The sequence below is a fragment of the Ostrea edulis genome, chromosome 10, assembly GCF_947568905.1.
Source record: "Ostrea edulis chromosome 10, xbOstEdul1.1, whole genome shotgun sequence".
Taxonomy (NCBI): Eukaryota; Metazoa; Mollusca; class Bivalvia; order Ostreida; family Ostreidae; genus Ostrea; species Ostrea edulis.
The window spans coordinates 37,921,109-37,940,299 of NC_079173.1; the positions used below are offsets into that span (position 1 = coordinate 37,921,109).

General features: G+C 35.8%; 1 protein-coding gene across 1 annotated transcript; it reads left to right on the forward strand.

Moving 5' to 3' along the window:
• The first annotated feature begins 463 nt into the window (after window positions 1-463).
• LOC125665995 (vesicular, overexpressed in cancer, prosurvival protein 1-like) lies at window positions 464-15,678 on the forward strand. Its single transcript, XM_048899045.2, has 6 exons — window positions 464-598; window positions 4,612-4,646; window positions 7,955-8,050; window positions 10,061-10,301; window positions 12,319-12,382; window positions 15,105-15,678. Exons 1-6 carry the CDS (start codon window positions 530-532, stop codon window positions 15,188-15,190), a joined length of 591 nt encoding a protein of 196 aa, XP_048755002.1. The 5' UTR covers window positions 464-529; the 3' UTR covers window positions 15,191-15,678.
• Window positions 15,679-19,191: the final 3,513 nt, after the last annotated feature.

The window sequence follows — 19,191 nt, forward strand, 5'->3', positions numbered from 1 at the left end:
TAGGGTCTGCCCTAATTTGTTTCTGCCGTGATATAATGTTGATTTAAAGTGAATTAAAAATCCATGCATAAAACAAACTGCATGTGCTTCTATTTCAATATCATATACAGACAGATATATTACATTATAGCGAAAGAATATTCCGGATATCAAAGTGAAGGGGAGAAAGGGTGGGGGGGGGGGGGGGTGGGGGGGGCACTGAAAAGGGGGATGACTAGCTAAATGGTGAAGTCTGGCCCAGTGATACAGATAATAACATGTAACCATACTTACTTCTTCATTTTATGTAGCCCGTATTCCCGGGGGGAGGGGGGTGTCTCACCATAAAGCCAATCTATGAGGGGGGGGGGGGTATCACAATATAAAAGTCTCACTGTGGAGGAAGTCTCACTACTATATAGAACACTGGGCTGAAAACGTTGAAATATGGAATATATAGTAATGGGTCTAGTGCATCGGGTTCGGAATACAAGAAATACTGAGCTCTGCGATCGTTGCTGATGCTGAGGTGTTTTTAGCAAGAAACTAAATGGGGTGTTGCGGTTGGATATTACATGTATTTGGCGTTATACTAGTGCTTTTGCTGTCATTCAGTGAGGTAGGATATACTGAAACAGTCGTGGAATGCTTTTTCCCCCTCCAAGCTTTCAGTGAAAGTGTGCATATGATGGCAATTAATACACACGCATATACCATAGTGATATACGGTGTAAATATATCTACATTGTAATATATGTTTAGATACCTAATTCCAAATCTCAACGAGAAAGAGGCGTGTCACTCAGTCCATATATCCAGCCTGGACGAATCTCGCTGAGATCAAGTCTTTGTAAATGTTTTAATATTGCTAAAATACATAATTATTTACCTCAAAATTTTCTTATAAACACCTTTATTTTTTGGTGCATTTCATTTATTAATTCAATGACAAATTTGTATTGTTGTTTGATCAAACTGTATAGAAAATCCCTTGTAAACACAGCCAAATCCTACTTCATTTCATATCTGGATTCAAAGTCTTGGATATTCTATGACCTTAAAACAAACATTTAAAAATGCTGTGTTTATGTGGGATTTTCTATTATTTGATATTAAAACAGCAATGTAAATTGGTTACCAATACATAAAATGCAGTGTGCACCAATAACAAAAACTTTTTCGAAGGATTTCAGTTTTTGAGTAATACTTTTCATTTTAATTTTCAAGTAATGTAAAAGTAAAGGTGATTTTATTAGAAAATTTTGTGGTAAATATATGGGTTTTTAGCAATATCAAAACATTTACAAATTGTTTTACAACATTCTCGAACAGTTACTAGTATTTTGGAGGTATCCAAATGTTAGTAAGATATTCATCTGAAATTGAAAAAAAAAATTCTAATGATTCCCATTGATTAAAAGAGTACTGATAAGACTAGGGTAATCAAACTTGGTACACATGTTCCTCATTGTGAGAGGACGGTGCCTGTACTATCACAAGGTCATATTTTCCAGGGTAATCATATAGGAGGGGAAAAAGTAGTACTTGCTGAATGATAACGCTATGACCTTTAAACTTGTGTACAGGTTAGCATGTTGGTGTCAGCTGTATTTTGAATTTAGTAGTAATGTTGCAATTCAGGTTATACTTTATTAGAGTGGGAAAAAATTCAGTTTGATGATTGACAAAGCCGTATTAGAACTAACATTTTATTGATATTCTTGGATGTAGAGAAAGTTCCAAAAAGAACCCAATTCAAAGTGCTTTAAGGTATAATTGGGCTCCTTCTGACTTTCAATTTGGTCAAAGCTTACCTCATTCAAATAAGGAGAGGCCAAAAAATTAGGTTTACTTAAGACTTTTGAAACAAAAATTGTAATCTGTGGGCCTGTGAAGAAGATTCATAAACAATTTGGCTACCCTGCTTGATTTGATTTCATTGTTTTGGAATTTCAATGCAAAAATTGGGGAAAATACCTGCATTTTAGCATTGGGAATGGGGTCCTATTTCGACCTCCTACAGATCCTAAAAAAAACCCTGACTGGGGTCAAATTACTTGTTTTGAATTCCTTGAATGAAGAAACATGACAATGACTTTAACAGTATTCTGGTATCTTAAAGACTTCATATGGGATGGGGGATTTTTATGATGTGACAATATACTAATATCCTGTGATTTATCATAAAATGTGTCTACCAGTCATTGACTAGGTAGAGATCGTGTTATAATCTGTGTGCGGTTGTGTAATGATCAGCAGTGCTGTGATGGAGTAAGGATTTACAGGTATTAGATTATTATTCTCCCGACTAATGGCTTTAGCAGTCTTTGTGGATAAATTCATATCACTGCCATTAAGGTGGTGTGATGTAACAAATGTATATATAGAAGATTCAGTGGTCTTAAGTCAGAAAATGATGATATTTTGCAAGTGATATTCAGTGTTTTATATGTACATAAGAATTTCTACCTTATTTGGGTAGTTTCCCCTCATAAAAATTGTCAAACTTCCCAAAATGGTGCTGCTGAAATTTCCCAAGGAAATTAGATGATTTAAGACTTAAATTTCAACTTTATGAAAAATGGCATGTTGATGATGAAAATATTGAATGTTTTTGTCATTTAATTAAGTGTTTTTAGAACATTGTGTAATGTCTATTTATGATAAACTCGAAGCATTCTGTGAAAATGTTGCAAAAAAAGCGAGTTACAAAAATCAATAGTTATTAGTTATTTCCATGTATGTAATTATTTTAGACATGGAAGAATTCAACATTGAAACCCAATATCCAAAACTGTTGATGATTTTCCCCAAATCAATAGGGCTTAATTAAGTTAGCTTTTAAAATTAGGGTGAGGAACATGGGGTACACGCTGAGTCAGATGCAATTATCATGTCAATTCCATTTTTATACACTAAATATGTTTCAGCAGATTCAAAATTTCCAAAATCAGTGTCAAACTGTTCATGAATGGTGATCACGATGAATATATTGATGACAGTGAAAATTAAAAAGAAAAGTGTGTGCGTGAAATTCTAGGATAACTGAGTGTGTGCTTTGAATGCTTGAATGAGGTGGTATAGCTAACGAGCACACTAATACTACAGGTAACATCAGTCCCAATGTTTCCAAAGGGAGATCATCAGACATCATTGTCTAACATAATTGTCTAAATATTGTTTGGTATGTTAACTTAATGAAATCTTTTAAATTTTCATGTCCATTTATGATTATATACATGTAATGCCAAACATTGCTAAAATTCTCCATTAATATTACATATATATGATATACAGACTATGTACGTAGGTGTATATATATGTACGTAGGTGTATATATACCTATATATGATATACAGACTGTGTACGTAGGTGTATATATACCTATATATGATATACAGACTATGTACGTAGGTGTATATATACCTATATATGATATACAGACTGTGTACGTAGGTGTATATATACCTATATATGATATACAGACTGTGTACGTAGGTGTATATATATGTACGTAGGTGTATATATACCTATATATGATATACAGACTATGTACGTAGGTGTATATATATGTACGTAGGTGTATATATACCTATATATGATATACAGACTGTGTACGTAGGTGTATATATATGTACGTAGGTGTATATATACCTATATATGATATACAGACTGTGTACGTAGGTGTATATATATGTACGTAGGTGTATATATACCTATATATGATGTACAGACTGTGTACGTAGGTGTATATATACCTATATATGATATACAGACTGTGTACGTAGGTGTATATATATGTACGTAGGTGTATATATACATATATATGATATACAGACTATGTACGTAGGTGTATATATATGTACCTGTCTACTGACACAGGTAAACATGGTAATAGTGAGTGCATCAGACATCTACACGTATGTGTACATAGTTATCTGCAATAGAGACATATAAATATTATAGATATTGTGTTACTGAATCTCAATAAAAGGAGTCTGGCTCCAATGACTAATCCCCAGAGAAATATACCTGTGTGGAGGAGTCTGGCTTCAATGACTAATCCCCAGAGAAATATACCTGTGTGGAGGAGTCTGGCTTCGATGACTAATCCCCAGAGAAATATACCTGTGTAGTGTATAATGTTAATAACACACAAATCAAATCACGTAGAAAGCAAAATCATGGAAATTCAAAATACTTTGAAATATCAGAATTTATTTGGTCCCCAGTTTTTGGAGTCAGCTCACCTCTCTTCATTGATACAGGCTCATGTCTTCTGTAAATGCTTTCTTATCAGAGTGAGAAGCATTTCCATTAGAATATCTCATTTTAGGGTGTTTGTATATTTTCCCTCTCTTTGGAGAGTGATTTTTACCGTTAGTAGCAATCATTGATAGCTTACCAGGCCTAAAACCAATTGAATAGTACACGATTTTGAACTCAATGGCGTACAGCACATTTCATGAAGAATTGTCCAAATTCTGACCATGTCCAGGATTTTAGATTTTAAAAAAGTAACAATGGAAAACATTGGCCATAACAGATGTTTACAATGTTTCATATTAAACAGTAAAACACATTACCGTAGTAAAAGAGAAAGATAAATTAACGACTTTTCTCCATTGACAGGTCTTGTGCATTATTTGCCCAAAAACCGGAGAAACGTAAGTATGATTTTTAACTTACGATGTACATCTAAGTCGGGCCGTTTTCCAAAATTGTCATATTTCTTTTCCATTTGATTTTTTAAAATACCTTATCTTTAATTTTTTTTAGCTCACCTGAGCTGAAAGCTCAAGTGAGCTTTTCTGATCGCTTTTTGTCCGTTGTCTGTCTGTCCGTCTGTCTGTTAAACATTTACATTTTCAACTTCTTCTCCAAAACCACTGGGCCAATTTTAACCAATGTTGGCACAAATCATCCTTGGGTGAAGGGGATTCAAAATTGTTCAAATGAGGGCCAACCCTCTTATCCAAGGGGAGATAATAGCAAATCAGTAAAAATACACTGAAAATTTTTAAAAATCTTCTTCTCCAGAACCAGTAAGCCAATTTCATTCAAACTTAATGCAAATCATCCTTAGTTGAAGGGAATTCAAAATTGTTCAAATTAAGGGCCAGGTTCTCTTCAAAGGGGATATAATCACAAAAGTGTAAAAATAGGGTGGGGTCATTTAAAAATCTTCTTCTCATGAACCACTGTACCAGTATAGTTGAAATTTACATGGAAGCTTCCTGACATAATGCAGATTCAAGTTTGTTCATATCATGGCCCCCGGGGGTCGGGTGGGGCCACACTAGGGGAAACCATATGTTATATGTGTGTATATAGGAAAAATCTTTAAAAATCTTCTTCTTAAAGAACTATTGAGCCAGAAGAGTTCAAATTTACATGAAAGCTTTAAATTATGACATAGTGCAGATTCAGATTTGTTCATATCATAGCCCCCAGGGGTCGGGTGGGGCCACACTAAGTGAAATCATATTTTATATGTGTTTATATAGGAAAAATCTTTAAAAAAATCTTCTTCTCAAGAACCATTGAGCCAGAAGAGTTCAACTTTACATGGAAGCTTCCTGACATAATGCAGATTCAAGTTTGTTCATATCATGGCCCCTGGGGGTCGGATGGGGCCACACTAGGGGAAACCACATTTTATATGTTATTATATATAGGAAAAATCTTCTTCTCAAGAACCATTGAGCCAGAAGAGTTCAAAATTACATCGAAGTTTCCTGACATAGTTCAGATTCAAGTTTGAAGCTTTATGACATAGTTCAAATTCAAGTTTGTTGAAATCATGGCCCCCAGGGTGTCAGGTTTTGCCACAATAAGGGAAACCGTCAGAGATGGGGCAATTACATTGTAAATGTAATTGATTACGATTACGATTACTTTGAAAATCTATGATTACGATTACACATATTTTGAAAGTAATTTATTACAATTACGATTACTGTGAAAAGTAATCATGATTACATGCTTTTGAACAAGAAAAACAACAAATATTTACTGGTTTTATTAATAAGATACATTGTATAATACACTTTATATATTTATGTACAGTCTTTCATAAGTATTGGTAACATGATAACTGGTAAACCATTCAGTGACACTTAAAATGTTTATAAGAAATGTTTGTTGCACTTTATGAACATAAGTCTCTCAAACTGTGCATCCGTTAATCTACATCTATCAGGGCGAAACACTTTCCCAGCAACACTAAACAGTCTCTCAACTGGTGCTGATGTGGCAGGAACAGTTAGATATTTCCTTGCTAGCTGTGACAACAGTGGGAGTGTACTGGATTTGGTGTGCCAAAACTCAATAAATATTTATAGTGAAAGGTAGATCTACTCAAATGAACTGCTTAATCTTCAAAGAATTTTTCCATAGTGATCTATGTTTGAAGTATTAGTATAAACAAATCCACAGAAAAGATGAAAGATGCTAATTAACAATAGAGCACAGTATAGTGAACTACTAATTAGGAGTGAGCTCATACTCATTAAGTAACAATAGATCAATGAGATGTACAGTAAATGATACAGGGTATACTAGTTCAGATTATTAAGTTTAATTTAAACAGATTTAGACCTTAGTTGCTATTGAATACATGCAAATACTGTAAGTATAATATCATATAGATATGGATAAATCTTATGATGGCACACATAACATACATAAGCTCTAACTGTTATCTATTAAATAATTATTTTAATATAAATATAAAGTAATCATTGTAATCATTATTGTAATCATAAATTACGATTACTTTGCCAAAGTAATTGATTACGATTACGATTACTTTGCTTTAAAAACAAATGTAATCAATTACGATTACTTAAAAAAATGTAATCGATTGTAATCAATTACGATTACTGATTACGATTACCCCATCTCTGGAAACCGTATTTCATATGTGTAAATATATGATAACTCAGATGAGCAATATGGCCCATGGGCCTCTTGTTTCTATTTTGTATATTTTCTTTGTTGGTAGATAGTAGTTAACGTAGCTTAGTATGATTTTTAAAGAATTGACATTTCGTTGTCACTAGGGGTGTCCTGAGAGCATGATTTCCCCTTGTCCCACATACGCTCTAGGAATGAGTATTCAGCAATGTTTTTAGAATATTCAAAGTTTATTTAAAATTACTAAAATGATATGAAGTAAACTTATTAATTTAGGACTCTAAAACGAGTATTACAAACAACTTTGTATCAGAACTTTGAATTTTTATAGACAAGCCCCCCTCCCCCCTTATCCTTAACCCACAGGTCTATACTGTTACCCTGAAAGAAAATAGTCTAAAAGAGAGGGGAAGATAAATGGTCAATCACATAACTCCATTAAGGAATACAAAATAGAGTTGGACAAACTTGAACCCCTGGATATACCAGGTGGGATCAGGTATCGCCTAGGAGGAGTAAGCATACCCTGTCGACCGGTTACACCTGCTGTGAGCTTTATATCTTGATCAGGTAAACGGAGCAATCCGTAGTCAAAATCATTGTGTAAAGAATGGCCCAACAATCGGTATGAATATCGTTAAGACAGCATTTGACCCAATGATAGGATTTATCGACAAACTAGATCATTGTAACAACCATAGAATTTGCAAAATGCTGGCTTTAAATGAGATTGTAAAAACCCCTGTAACATTAACTTGTTTGTTAGTAACCATGGTAACCTGCCTTGATTTAAAATCATATGCAGAACAAGATCTTGTGTATCGAAGCAGTTGAGAGATGTAAACACCACATATGCAAAACAAAACAAATAATTGTAAGTTTTTTCTCTCTCGTAACTTAACAACCGACTTTCAAATAGAAATCCCTTAGTTAAGCTTTATAAACATTAGAAATGGAAAAACAAAATTTAAAAATTTTCAGCTCAAATCGTGTCCATGCCTTTTAAAGCTTGAGAGTGTATTTTGAATGTATTTTCTTTCCTCATCCTAAAACGTAGTTGTGACTCCTGCTGTGACGGCCGATGCTGCGTTGACGCTGATGAGAAGGTGTCCTACACTTACAGCATTTCCTTCTGGAACCTCTGGTATTTCTGGTGAGTGTCGTACAGGCTAAATATCAACACATCTTAACCTCTGGTATTTCTGGTGAGTGTCGTAAATATCATCACATCTTAACCTGTGGTATTTCTGGTGAGTGTCGTACAGGCTAAATATCAACACATCTTAACCTCTGGTATTTCTGTGTGTGTCGTACAGGCTAAATATCAACACATCTTAACCTGTGGTATTTCTGTGAGGGTCGTACAGGCTAAATATCAACACATCTTAACCTGTGGTATTTCTTGTGAGGGTCGTACAGGCTAAATATCAACACATCTTAACCTGTGGTATTTCTCTATGTGTTGTACAGGCTAAATATCATCACATCTTAACTTGTGGTATTTCTGGTGAGTGTCGTACAGGCTAAATATCATCACATCTTAACCTGTGGTATTTCTGTGTGTGTTGTACAGACTAAATATCAACACATCTTAACCTGTGGTATTTTTGGTGAGTGTCGTACAGGCTAAATATCAGCACACCTTAACCTCTGGTATTTCTGGTGAGTGTCGTACAGGCTAAATATCAACACATCTTAACCTGTGGTATTTCTGGTGAGTGTCATACAGGCTAAATATCAGCACATCTTAACCCAGGTATTTCTGGTATATTTACACATGTAATCATGAGCCAGTCTCGGTCTCAGTCAGTTTGATGCCACATAAAATCATGAGGCAGTCTGATTGCCACACATAAAATCATGAGCCAGTCTGATTGTCACACATGTAATTATGAGTTCATGAATAATTTAAAATATCAGAAAAAAGAAGGAAAAAAAGAATAAATATTTTCCATAAGATCTGTCTGGCTGATTACAAGTACAAGTATGTCTGACCTAATTTAAACCATGTTAAAAAGTAGAAAACATGTAAAGGGTGGTGATGAAAAGTCTCTGTTTCTACTCTAGAAAGGCAGGAGCTTCTAGAGGCTTGACTTCACAATGGATTTGCCCTGGACCCATTAGAGTCCCAAAATGCCCCCATACCCCCTGCCTAATCAGCTTGTGCACTCCCTACCTCCATCCCCATAGTGATTGGGATAAGCAAGCGCCCTGCGCCATAGTCGCATTAAATTATAAAATGGCGCATAGAATATTGAAAACAATGCCCCGCCAAGGCGCATATCATCTATACTTAGTTTGAGCTTTTCCCCGACTGACTTTTGTAGATGTACAAACTTTTCAATTTTTGAGCCGACCCCCACTGAATCTATATCGATTTAGTGCTTGAAAAATCTTTATTGCTGTAGTGCTTTTGTAATGGTACAACTTTACGTTCTTTCAAGCGCAAGTATGACTTCGATTTCCTCAGTATCTAATCAAACAGTAAATTAAAGGTTATCTGATTGGTTAATACCATTAAATTATAATTTTAACGTGCACGGACTGAAGATGCCACAAAAAAGAATTCCTTAGCGTGACAAAGGGCATTAAACTTTCCTTAATTTTCGTCTGAATGATAAGCCAGTACCGACAGTAGACAATGTAGGAGCAGAAAATGATGACGCGAAAACGTCAAAACAGACAATCACGATGAGAATCCTAAAGTAAAACGTAACTTTAACACAAATAATAAAACTAAAGTTACAGTCTGTCAATAGAGGTTAGATTATAATTTACCAGTCTCTCGGACTAGTTATTTAAAAATGTCACCTAAAAATTTCAATATCGTGTGTTCATTTTAGAAATATCACATTGATACTAGCTGGTAACGTACGTGCCATGGTCACATTTAGCAATTTCCTTATCCCAATTACTGAGCATTAATAGGTGGTTTACATGTATGAATCATAACCCAAAATGCCACGTCATTTAGAATTTTTCTAACAGCAATAAGTTGTTACAGTTTGTCCAAATTTCACTTTGAGACATGCATTATACATAATCTTGGCATGTTGTTGAACCACTACTTTTAATTGTTTCAGTGCCTCATCTGGGCTTTAGCAATATGGTCCAGGTGAGCAATGTTGCTCATAGGCCTCATGTGTTGTTGTTTATTTTGTAGGTTTGTTGTATTATTCATTCTGATGTCTTGTTTCGGAGGATGTGGCTACTACAAACACAGACAACAAGTATTAAGTGAGCCACGGGACACTTTCGTATTCAGAGGAGGCCGCAACGCCAGAAACACACCAGGTTTTGGTACTAGCACTGGCCAACGTTCCACTAATGTAACAAATGTTCGTCCGCCCAGGCCTGTGCCCTCACAACCGCTGTCCATCAGTATGCCTCCGCCATATTCAGAGGTAATTAAGTTCACAATCACTGTTAGTTTCAGAGGTAATTAAACTCACAACCACTGTCCCTCAGTATGCCACAATTCACAACAGCATACCTCACACCACAATAGACTACAGCATACCTCACACCACAACACACCACAGCATACCTCACAATACACCACAGCATACCTCACAATACACCACAGCATACCTCACACCACGATAGACCACAGCATACCTCACAATACACCACAGCATACCTCACACCACAATACACCACATCATATCTCACACCATAATACACAACAGCATACCTCACAATACACCACAGCAAACCTCACAATACACCATAGCATACCTCACAATACACCACATCATACCTCACTCCACAATACACCACATCATACCTCACAATACACCACAGCATACCTCACAATATATCACAGCATACCTCACACAATACACAACAGCATACCTCTCACCACAATACACCACAGCATACCTCACAATACACCACAGCATACCTCACAATACACCACAGCATACCTCACTCCACAATACACCACAATATACCTCACACCACAATACACCACAGCATACCTCACACCACAACACACCACAGCATACCTCACAATACACCACATCATACCCCACTCCACAATACACCAAAGTATACCTCACACCACAATACACCACAGCATACCTCACAATACACCACAGCATACCTCACTCCACAATACAGCACATCATACCTCTCGCCACAATACACCACATCATACCTCACTCCACAATACACCACAGCATATCTCACAATACACCACAGCATACTTCACAATATATCACAGCATACCTCACACAATACACAACAGCATACCTCTCACCACAATACACCACAACATACCTCACAATACACCACAGCATACCTCACACCACAACACACCACAGCATACCTCACAATACACCACAGCATACCTCACTCCACAATACACCACAGTATACCTCACACCACAATACACCACAGGATACCTCACACCACAACACACCACAGCATACCTCACAATACACCATATCATACCTCACTCCACAATACACCAAAGTATACCTCACACCACAATACACCACAGCATACCTCACAATACACCACAGCATACCTCACTCCACAATACAGCACAGCATACCTCACTCCACAATACACCACATCATACCTCACACCACAATACACCACAGCATACCTCACAATACACCACAGCATACCTCACTCCACAACACACCACAGCATACCTCACACCACAATACACAACAGCATACCTCACAATACACCACAGCATACCTCACTCCACAATACACCACAGCATACCTCTCACCCCAATACACCACAGCAAACCTCACAATACACCACAGCATACCTCACAATACACCACATCATACCTCACTCCACAATACACCACATCATACCTCACAATACACCACAGCATACCTCACAATACACCACATCATACCTCACTCCACAATACACCACAGCACACCTCACACCACAATACACCACAGCATACCTCACAATACACCACAGCATACCTCACTCCACAATACACCACAGCATACCTCACAATACACCACAGCATACCTCACTCCACAATACACCACAGCATACCTCTCACCCCAATACACCACAGCAAACCTCACAATACACCACAGCATACCTCACAATACACCACAGCATACCTCACTCCACAATACACCACAGCATACCTCACACCACAATACACCACAGCAAACCTCACAATACACTACAGCATACCTCACTCCACAATACACCACATCATACCTCACTCCACAATACACCACATCATACCTCACTCCACAATACACCACAGCACACCTCACACCACAATACACCACAGCATACCTCACTCCACAATACACCACAGCATACCTCACAATACACCACAGCACACCACAACACTTTGTCATTAATATTCCACAATAACCATTGTATGTATTAAATATGGTTTATATTTAATCATGGTTTTCTTTTGCTTAGGTGGTTAAACAGCCAGGAAAGCACTTTGATGCAAAGCCACCTCCATACCCAGGGAGAAAACCAGGTAAATAAAGACCTAGAAAACAAGCTTCCAGTATACATATACCTACAAAGTACACCACAAATATACCTACAAAGTACACCACAAATATACCTACAAAGTACACCACAAATATACCTACAAAGTACACAACAATTCTGTTCAGTCTGATTAGGATTGATGTATGAGTTTGTTCAGTATACATATACCTACAAAGTACACCACAATTCTGTTCAGTCTGATTAGGATTGATGTATGAGTTTGTTTAGGCATTTCAAAATTCCAATGGGTATTAGTTAATTTGCTTTTCAAAAGGTTGGTGGCCATAAGCGCTAACTTGAAGCATAGGTCCAAATTTGTGGTACTTCACACTCAGCTGGTTACGTCTCAATATGAATGAAAAATTCTCAATAGGATGTAAAACAAATAAACGACCAACCAAAAGGTTTGTTACAGAAAGCAGAGGCAATAATGTGACAAATTTGCTCAAAATATTTTTAGCTCAAATGAGCTTTTCGGATCGTCCGTTTTCTGTCGTCAGAGTCGGTATAGATATGTACATGTATAGTTACTCAAGTACCAGCATAAAAATGTAGATGTAGTTCTGACATTGCTTGAAACTACCTCTATTTGAAATTTCCTGAAAATAAATGCATCTGGCATTACCTAATTGATAAAAACATCGCAACAGATTAAACTTCCCTTGCAATGGTGCACTCTGAAACATTTAGACTGTCTCCACTAAGGTGTAGATGTGCTCCTGTAGTCACGAAACGTACACACAAGACTTTTGAAATAAATAAGCAGAAGAATGGCCCTATTCCTGTCAGTGTTTGATTAAAGTCTCTCACTGATCCCATCAACTGGCATGAAACGGTTTCTCTGGAAGATCTCTTCCTCCTCTAAACTCAAAGGAATTATTGAGGTCCTGAAATACATTGGGGTGGGGGGCTTAAAACAGGCAGATTCTGCTTATGATGATGTCGATGTCTTACCATGGCAGCCATTTTGAATCCTTGAAAATATTCTTAAGTAAACTTTTTTTTAAATTCGAATTTTTAAGAATAAAACTGACTTTAAGAAATTTTTTTGTGCTCGACTTTTTATGACAGTCGCTGAGTCAGAGAATGGGGGAGTAGAGAATATTCTCTGACCTAACTATGTTTTTTATGATGGCAGAGCCTGATGTTACCTGAAAGTAGCTACTTTTGACTAGTTTGCTCATGTCATAGTCTTCAGGGGTTGGGTAAGACCATGATAAGGGATTAAAGTTAAGAATACTGACCAAACTATTGGAGCTAGGATCTTACAACTTGGTACATTCTATCACCATGACAAAAGGAAGATGCATATTGTTTTTCAAGGTCAAAGATCAAGGTCGTAATATCAGTTGATAGGAAAACCTTGGCAGAATACAGACCAAACTACTGGAGTTAGGATCTTACAAATTGGTACATTTAAGTACTATGATGAGAGGAAAATGCTTATTGTTTTTCAAGGTCGTAGTATTAGTTAGAAGGAAAACCTTTTAGGCAAAATTCAAACCGAACTAATGGGGCTAGGACCATCATACTTGGTATGCGTACACCTTATGCCAAGCAGAGGGTGCATAATTTTTCTCAAGGTCAAAGGTCAAGGTCATATTATCACTTAGTAGAAAAACCTTATTTTTGAGTTTGATATTTTATTCTATATGAATACAGGTATTGCCCCATAATTTTATCACAACCTCCCTCTCAGAGAAATAGATAATCATTTCACATTTCAACTTGATTGGTACACAGTGACCTAATTTAAGGCTAAAAGTAAATCATATAGTTTTCTGGACTTTTTCTTATCATGGATACAGATATTGCACTGAAGGTCTAACAGGTGTATGTTGCACCATTTGCGGTACTCTTGCTAAGAAAATGTAGCCTGTTTAATATCTCTTAAAGGTAGGGGATGTCATAATTATGTTGTATATGTGATACCATGGTGTTTAACCTTGTAATCTTGACCTTGAAGTTTAATATACTTTCAAAGAACATGAGTTACATGACCTACTCAATATCTCCTGAACTATTTTAAGGTAGAACTCTCCTATTATCATGTAGATTTCTTATGGCAAGACCTTTCATTTTATACTTCATGTATGATCTATGTGACCTTGACCTTCTTCCAGAAGAGCAAGGTCATTTCAGTCATGTTGGCATTGAGGTATCCCCATGATGTGTGAATGTCAGGACCCTTTGAAATTTTTTGTGGGAATAAAGATTGGAAAAAAACTTTTAAAAACCACAACAGCTGAACAACAACAGGGCGGGGTGACTCAGGTGAGCGTTGTGGCCCACAGACCTCTTATTGTTTGTTTATGTCATATTTTACATCTCATTTGAGAATTTTACACTTATGTAAAGATGTTACCAGCTGTAGGTTAGGTGCCACAAAGTTTTCCCCATGCATAGTGCCCATTGTTCAAGGTTTCTTTCTCATGAAGAACACAGCTAGGACCTCCGTAACTTTTCTAGGGCCAGGACTGCGGTACTTAATTATTGAAATAACAGCCAGTACCTGTAAACTACTTCAGTTGCAAAGTGAATGCCCTAACCATTTGACCGGTCAGCTACATGTAATTGTGCATTAAAGACAATATCAAATCAGCTACATGTAATTAGATATTAAAGGTGTTTCCATGGAAAAACATCAATAACATGAACTCATGAAAGATTACACCATTGTATTTACAGTGTTATGAATTTTGCAGACATCCCTGCCAGTGTATCTTCAGGCGGGGAGAAACCGCCAGACTACTATAAACAAACTACCCAGGGAGAGATGAAAAAGTTCTGAAGGATCAGCACGCTCTTTAGCTTTTTGTTTTACAACTCAATTTTAGCATTGTAAAAGTAGAGATTTCTTCATTACCTGGTATTCTGAAAGATAATATTTAACAAATAATACGACGAGTCAGATATGTATCAAACTTATTAAGATGGTTAAAAAGGATAAAATCCTGGATTTATTAAGGTAGCTCACTACACTAAAGCTTATACTCTGTATGACATCACGTCACAAGATGGCGATTTAAATGTTTTGTGAAATTACTTGTATCGATCGATTTGTTTGTCTATCATCGTAGCTCAGTGGTTAAAGCATTGGGCTGGTGAACCGCAGATTTCGAATTTAGATCCCCTTGAATCTTTTATTCATATGTGTTGAAATAATTTTTTTGAAAATCATGTTTTCATCCAAATTTGTATATTTTTTGCCTTTTTGGCATTTACACTTATTGTATATCATCATATCTTTAAATTATAATTAAATCAATTTGTACTGACTTGGGAAACTATTTCTGGGTGTAGTGAGCCACCTTAAGTGGACAAATCAAAAAGAAGTGGACTGTCAGGTACAGGTCATGTTATATAATGACACAGTGCATTTGTCAGCTCCTTGTGGGACAGATATTTGTATTTCAAGCCCAAACATGGATGAATTTAAAGGCATTAAACAAAATAGAGTACTAGTAAGACAAGGATGATCAAACTTAACACAAATTATCAGCCATTATAGATAGGTTGTATAATGCTACTTCTTAAGCTAAACTTTAAATTATTTGAGTGAAATTTTTCTTAATTTGATAATTAACAAAAGCAATCTTGGAACTAGTAATCTCTATATCAGAGAAAGTGTCAAAAGAACACTATCAGCCATTTTGTGACCAGTGAATGTTAATCAAAAAATCTTTAGAAAGGGTTTGGTGGTAGGGGGAATATTGAGTTTCCTGTCTCATTTGTTTTACTGATATAAACACACAACCAGATTTAGCCACACAAACTTGACCAATACATAGCACTCTAGGCTATACCAGTGAGGGTTCTTTCTTGTTCCAGTGCCTACCCTTTACATGAGAGCTCTCTTTTTAAGGTCATATCCAAAATACCTGTGAAATTCACATCTTATGCCGGATGCTTGGCAAAGGAATAAGTATCTTAGTTTGATGTGGCAGTAAAATCAAGGACTGAACCCAGGACTAGTTGCATAGCAAGGACCCTAACTACTAGGCTACTATCATCAGGCCTCGATTTCTCAATATGAACTTAGGTCGAAACTTTAAATTATTGAGATGTTACTCAAATTTTGATGGCTCAAATGAAAAAAAATCAACTTAAACTTTAAGTTTGTGATTTTTTCTCTCGAGAAATCCAAGCTCTGACTTAATAAGATTCATTTGATATATAGCAAAATATGGATTAAATCAGGCTGTCCAGCGGCCCTAAAATTCCTAAAAATTCCTAATTTTTTTCAGTTTTGCTAAAATTCCTAAAAAAATGTAAAATTCAAGGGGAAATCCTAAAAAAGCCCTTATTTTTCATGTCAATTCCTACTTTTTTATCAGTCTTGAAAAATCAAAATGCATTCATACAAAATGTGTGTTATTAACGTAGATTGCAGTTCTTATTCAGATAATGCTGATGCAGTGAAAGGCAGTTGACCTGTGGATCCATGTGTCAAGCTTGTTTATTGGTTGTGACTTTGTGATAAAGAGTTGAGATTTTAGGTTATAGCCAATAATAGCTGAGACCATGGAACACTGGAATACGCCCTTCCTGTACTTACATCTTATTTGTGTGTCATGTGAGTTTCTTTATTGTCAAATTTGACAAGGTAAGTCCTTTTAAATAATTAAAACTTCCGCAATTTGGTTAAAAATTCCTAATTTTAGCCCTAATTTAGCCCTAATTTTTTAAAATTTTACCCCTAAAATTTGCCCTTATTTTTTGTCCAAGGTGCTGGACAGCCTGATTAAATGTAACAAGGTCTAGATAAGTGTGCCACTGCATAAAAATATTGCCAAAAAAAGTAATCGATTAAAAAACAACGAAGAAATATGAACCCAAAATAAGCATGCAAGCTGAAGAAAAAATTTATATAAAATTAGGAAATTATTTGTGGATGAAATAGAGGACCAATACACTTGTTCAAAAATTTGCTAAAGCTGCCATGGGTGTAGAAAACTAGCACTCTTTACTTGCATGTGTGTATAAATTAGAATATATATACATGTATATTTATGTAAGTGTACTAAATTACAAGGGGTGATCTAAGAGTTCAGGGACTATTTTTGTTGAAGTTTATTGTGACAAAGCAAAGGCATAGAATATACTTAGTTATGACTCTTTTATCTAATACGACTAGAAAAAATTATTACTTGATGATAACGTCTGAAGTCAGACTAGCAGTTTAAATATTATATGTTGCAAAATCCGGGGGAGTCTTAAAAATGTCGCATCACATTTGGCTGCTTTGTCATAAAAATTCACTAGAGCACTGGACTCTCTTCATTTTTTATTTTTGACCATTTCCTACAATTGATTTCATGATGTTGATTTGTTTTCATATTACATTTCACACATTTTTTTTTCCTCTCATAAATACCCACAAGAATAACAAAATATCAATATTAAATATGAAGTTTTCCCCACTCTTCACACTATCTGTTTCTATGACAACTGTCAATGTGGTACTCCAGCATTCATTAAAACATTTCATATGTAAATTCAAAATAGGTTACATATGAGCCGTTCCTAGCAAAAAAGGCCCTTATCTTATCCAACAATGTTTTTCAAAAAACCTCATGATGAAAAAACAAAATTTTTTGCATATACTCATAAAGAAAACAACCACGATTACCAATCACGAGTTGGTTGTCATCTTTGATTGACTGTAATATTTTAACGACAATCAACATTGCTTTAGTATTTTGAGCGATGTTCTCTATAGTTCACACTTTAGCACTAATATACTGAAGGGCCCTTTTTGCTAGGAACGGCTCATATCATCATGTACAATTTTGAATTATATCTGTTCAATTTTTTTTTAAAAACTTACAGAGGAATTCCATGAACTTTTGGATCAACCCTGCATTCATTTATACACATCGGTGAAATGGAAATACCGGTATCATGCCTATGGTATAATTGTGATTCTAGTTTTATGAGTAAGGTTGTGATGTACTCGTTTGTGATGTACATATGTACCGCAGATAAAGAGACCAAACTGTGTGATGGGAAATTATATGATAAATTAAGAAATGTTTTTAATCTAGCTATTGTTTCAAAGGTATCCTTGTAGTATTGTAACTCTAGAAGGCTTTACATTCAGAAGTTATAGCGTAGTGATGTGAATGTCTGTAATATATCAGTATGTAGTACGTATTATTCAGATCAGGCGACCTGTTGTGATTGGTCCGTCACTGTCTGTTGTCCGATCTCTGTTTAACATTTGAATAATCAGTATAATGAATTTCTTTTCTAAATGTACATGACTATTTCTCACCGAATTTGTTATGAAACATCTGTGGGGTACCGGTAAGGGGAACTAAGATTGTAGCAAACAAATGTATACATGGTCAGGATCAGCAAGGTTGGCCCCTGGGCCAGGGGTTCTGGTACTAGAGTGTCTTTATACTACATATTGAGAAAAATGTATTATTTCTTTAATTAAAAATACATTTTATTCACATCTGGCATCTCCAAAGATCTTTTGTGATAATAATTTTAATGATGTCACATTATAAGAAATTCTTGGCTGTCTTACATTTTCATGATGTGCATGTTTGGCTTAGACTTGGAAATGGTTCATACCTGATACCTACACAAAACATGGAATAGTCGTACTACAGAGAAATGGGAATCGTCTTATCTTCCCGAGAGGGGTTAGAATCTTTTTTTTTTTTTTTTTTGATATTTAAAATTCTTTTTCAAGACGTTAAGGTTAATATACGTGTAATAGTGGACACTGGAGTACTTGATATATTTATGAAAACAGCATACTGAAATGAATTCATCTGA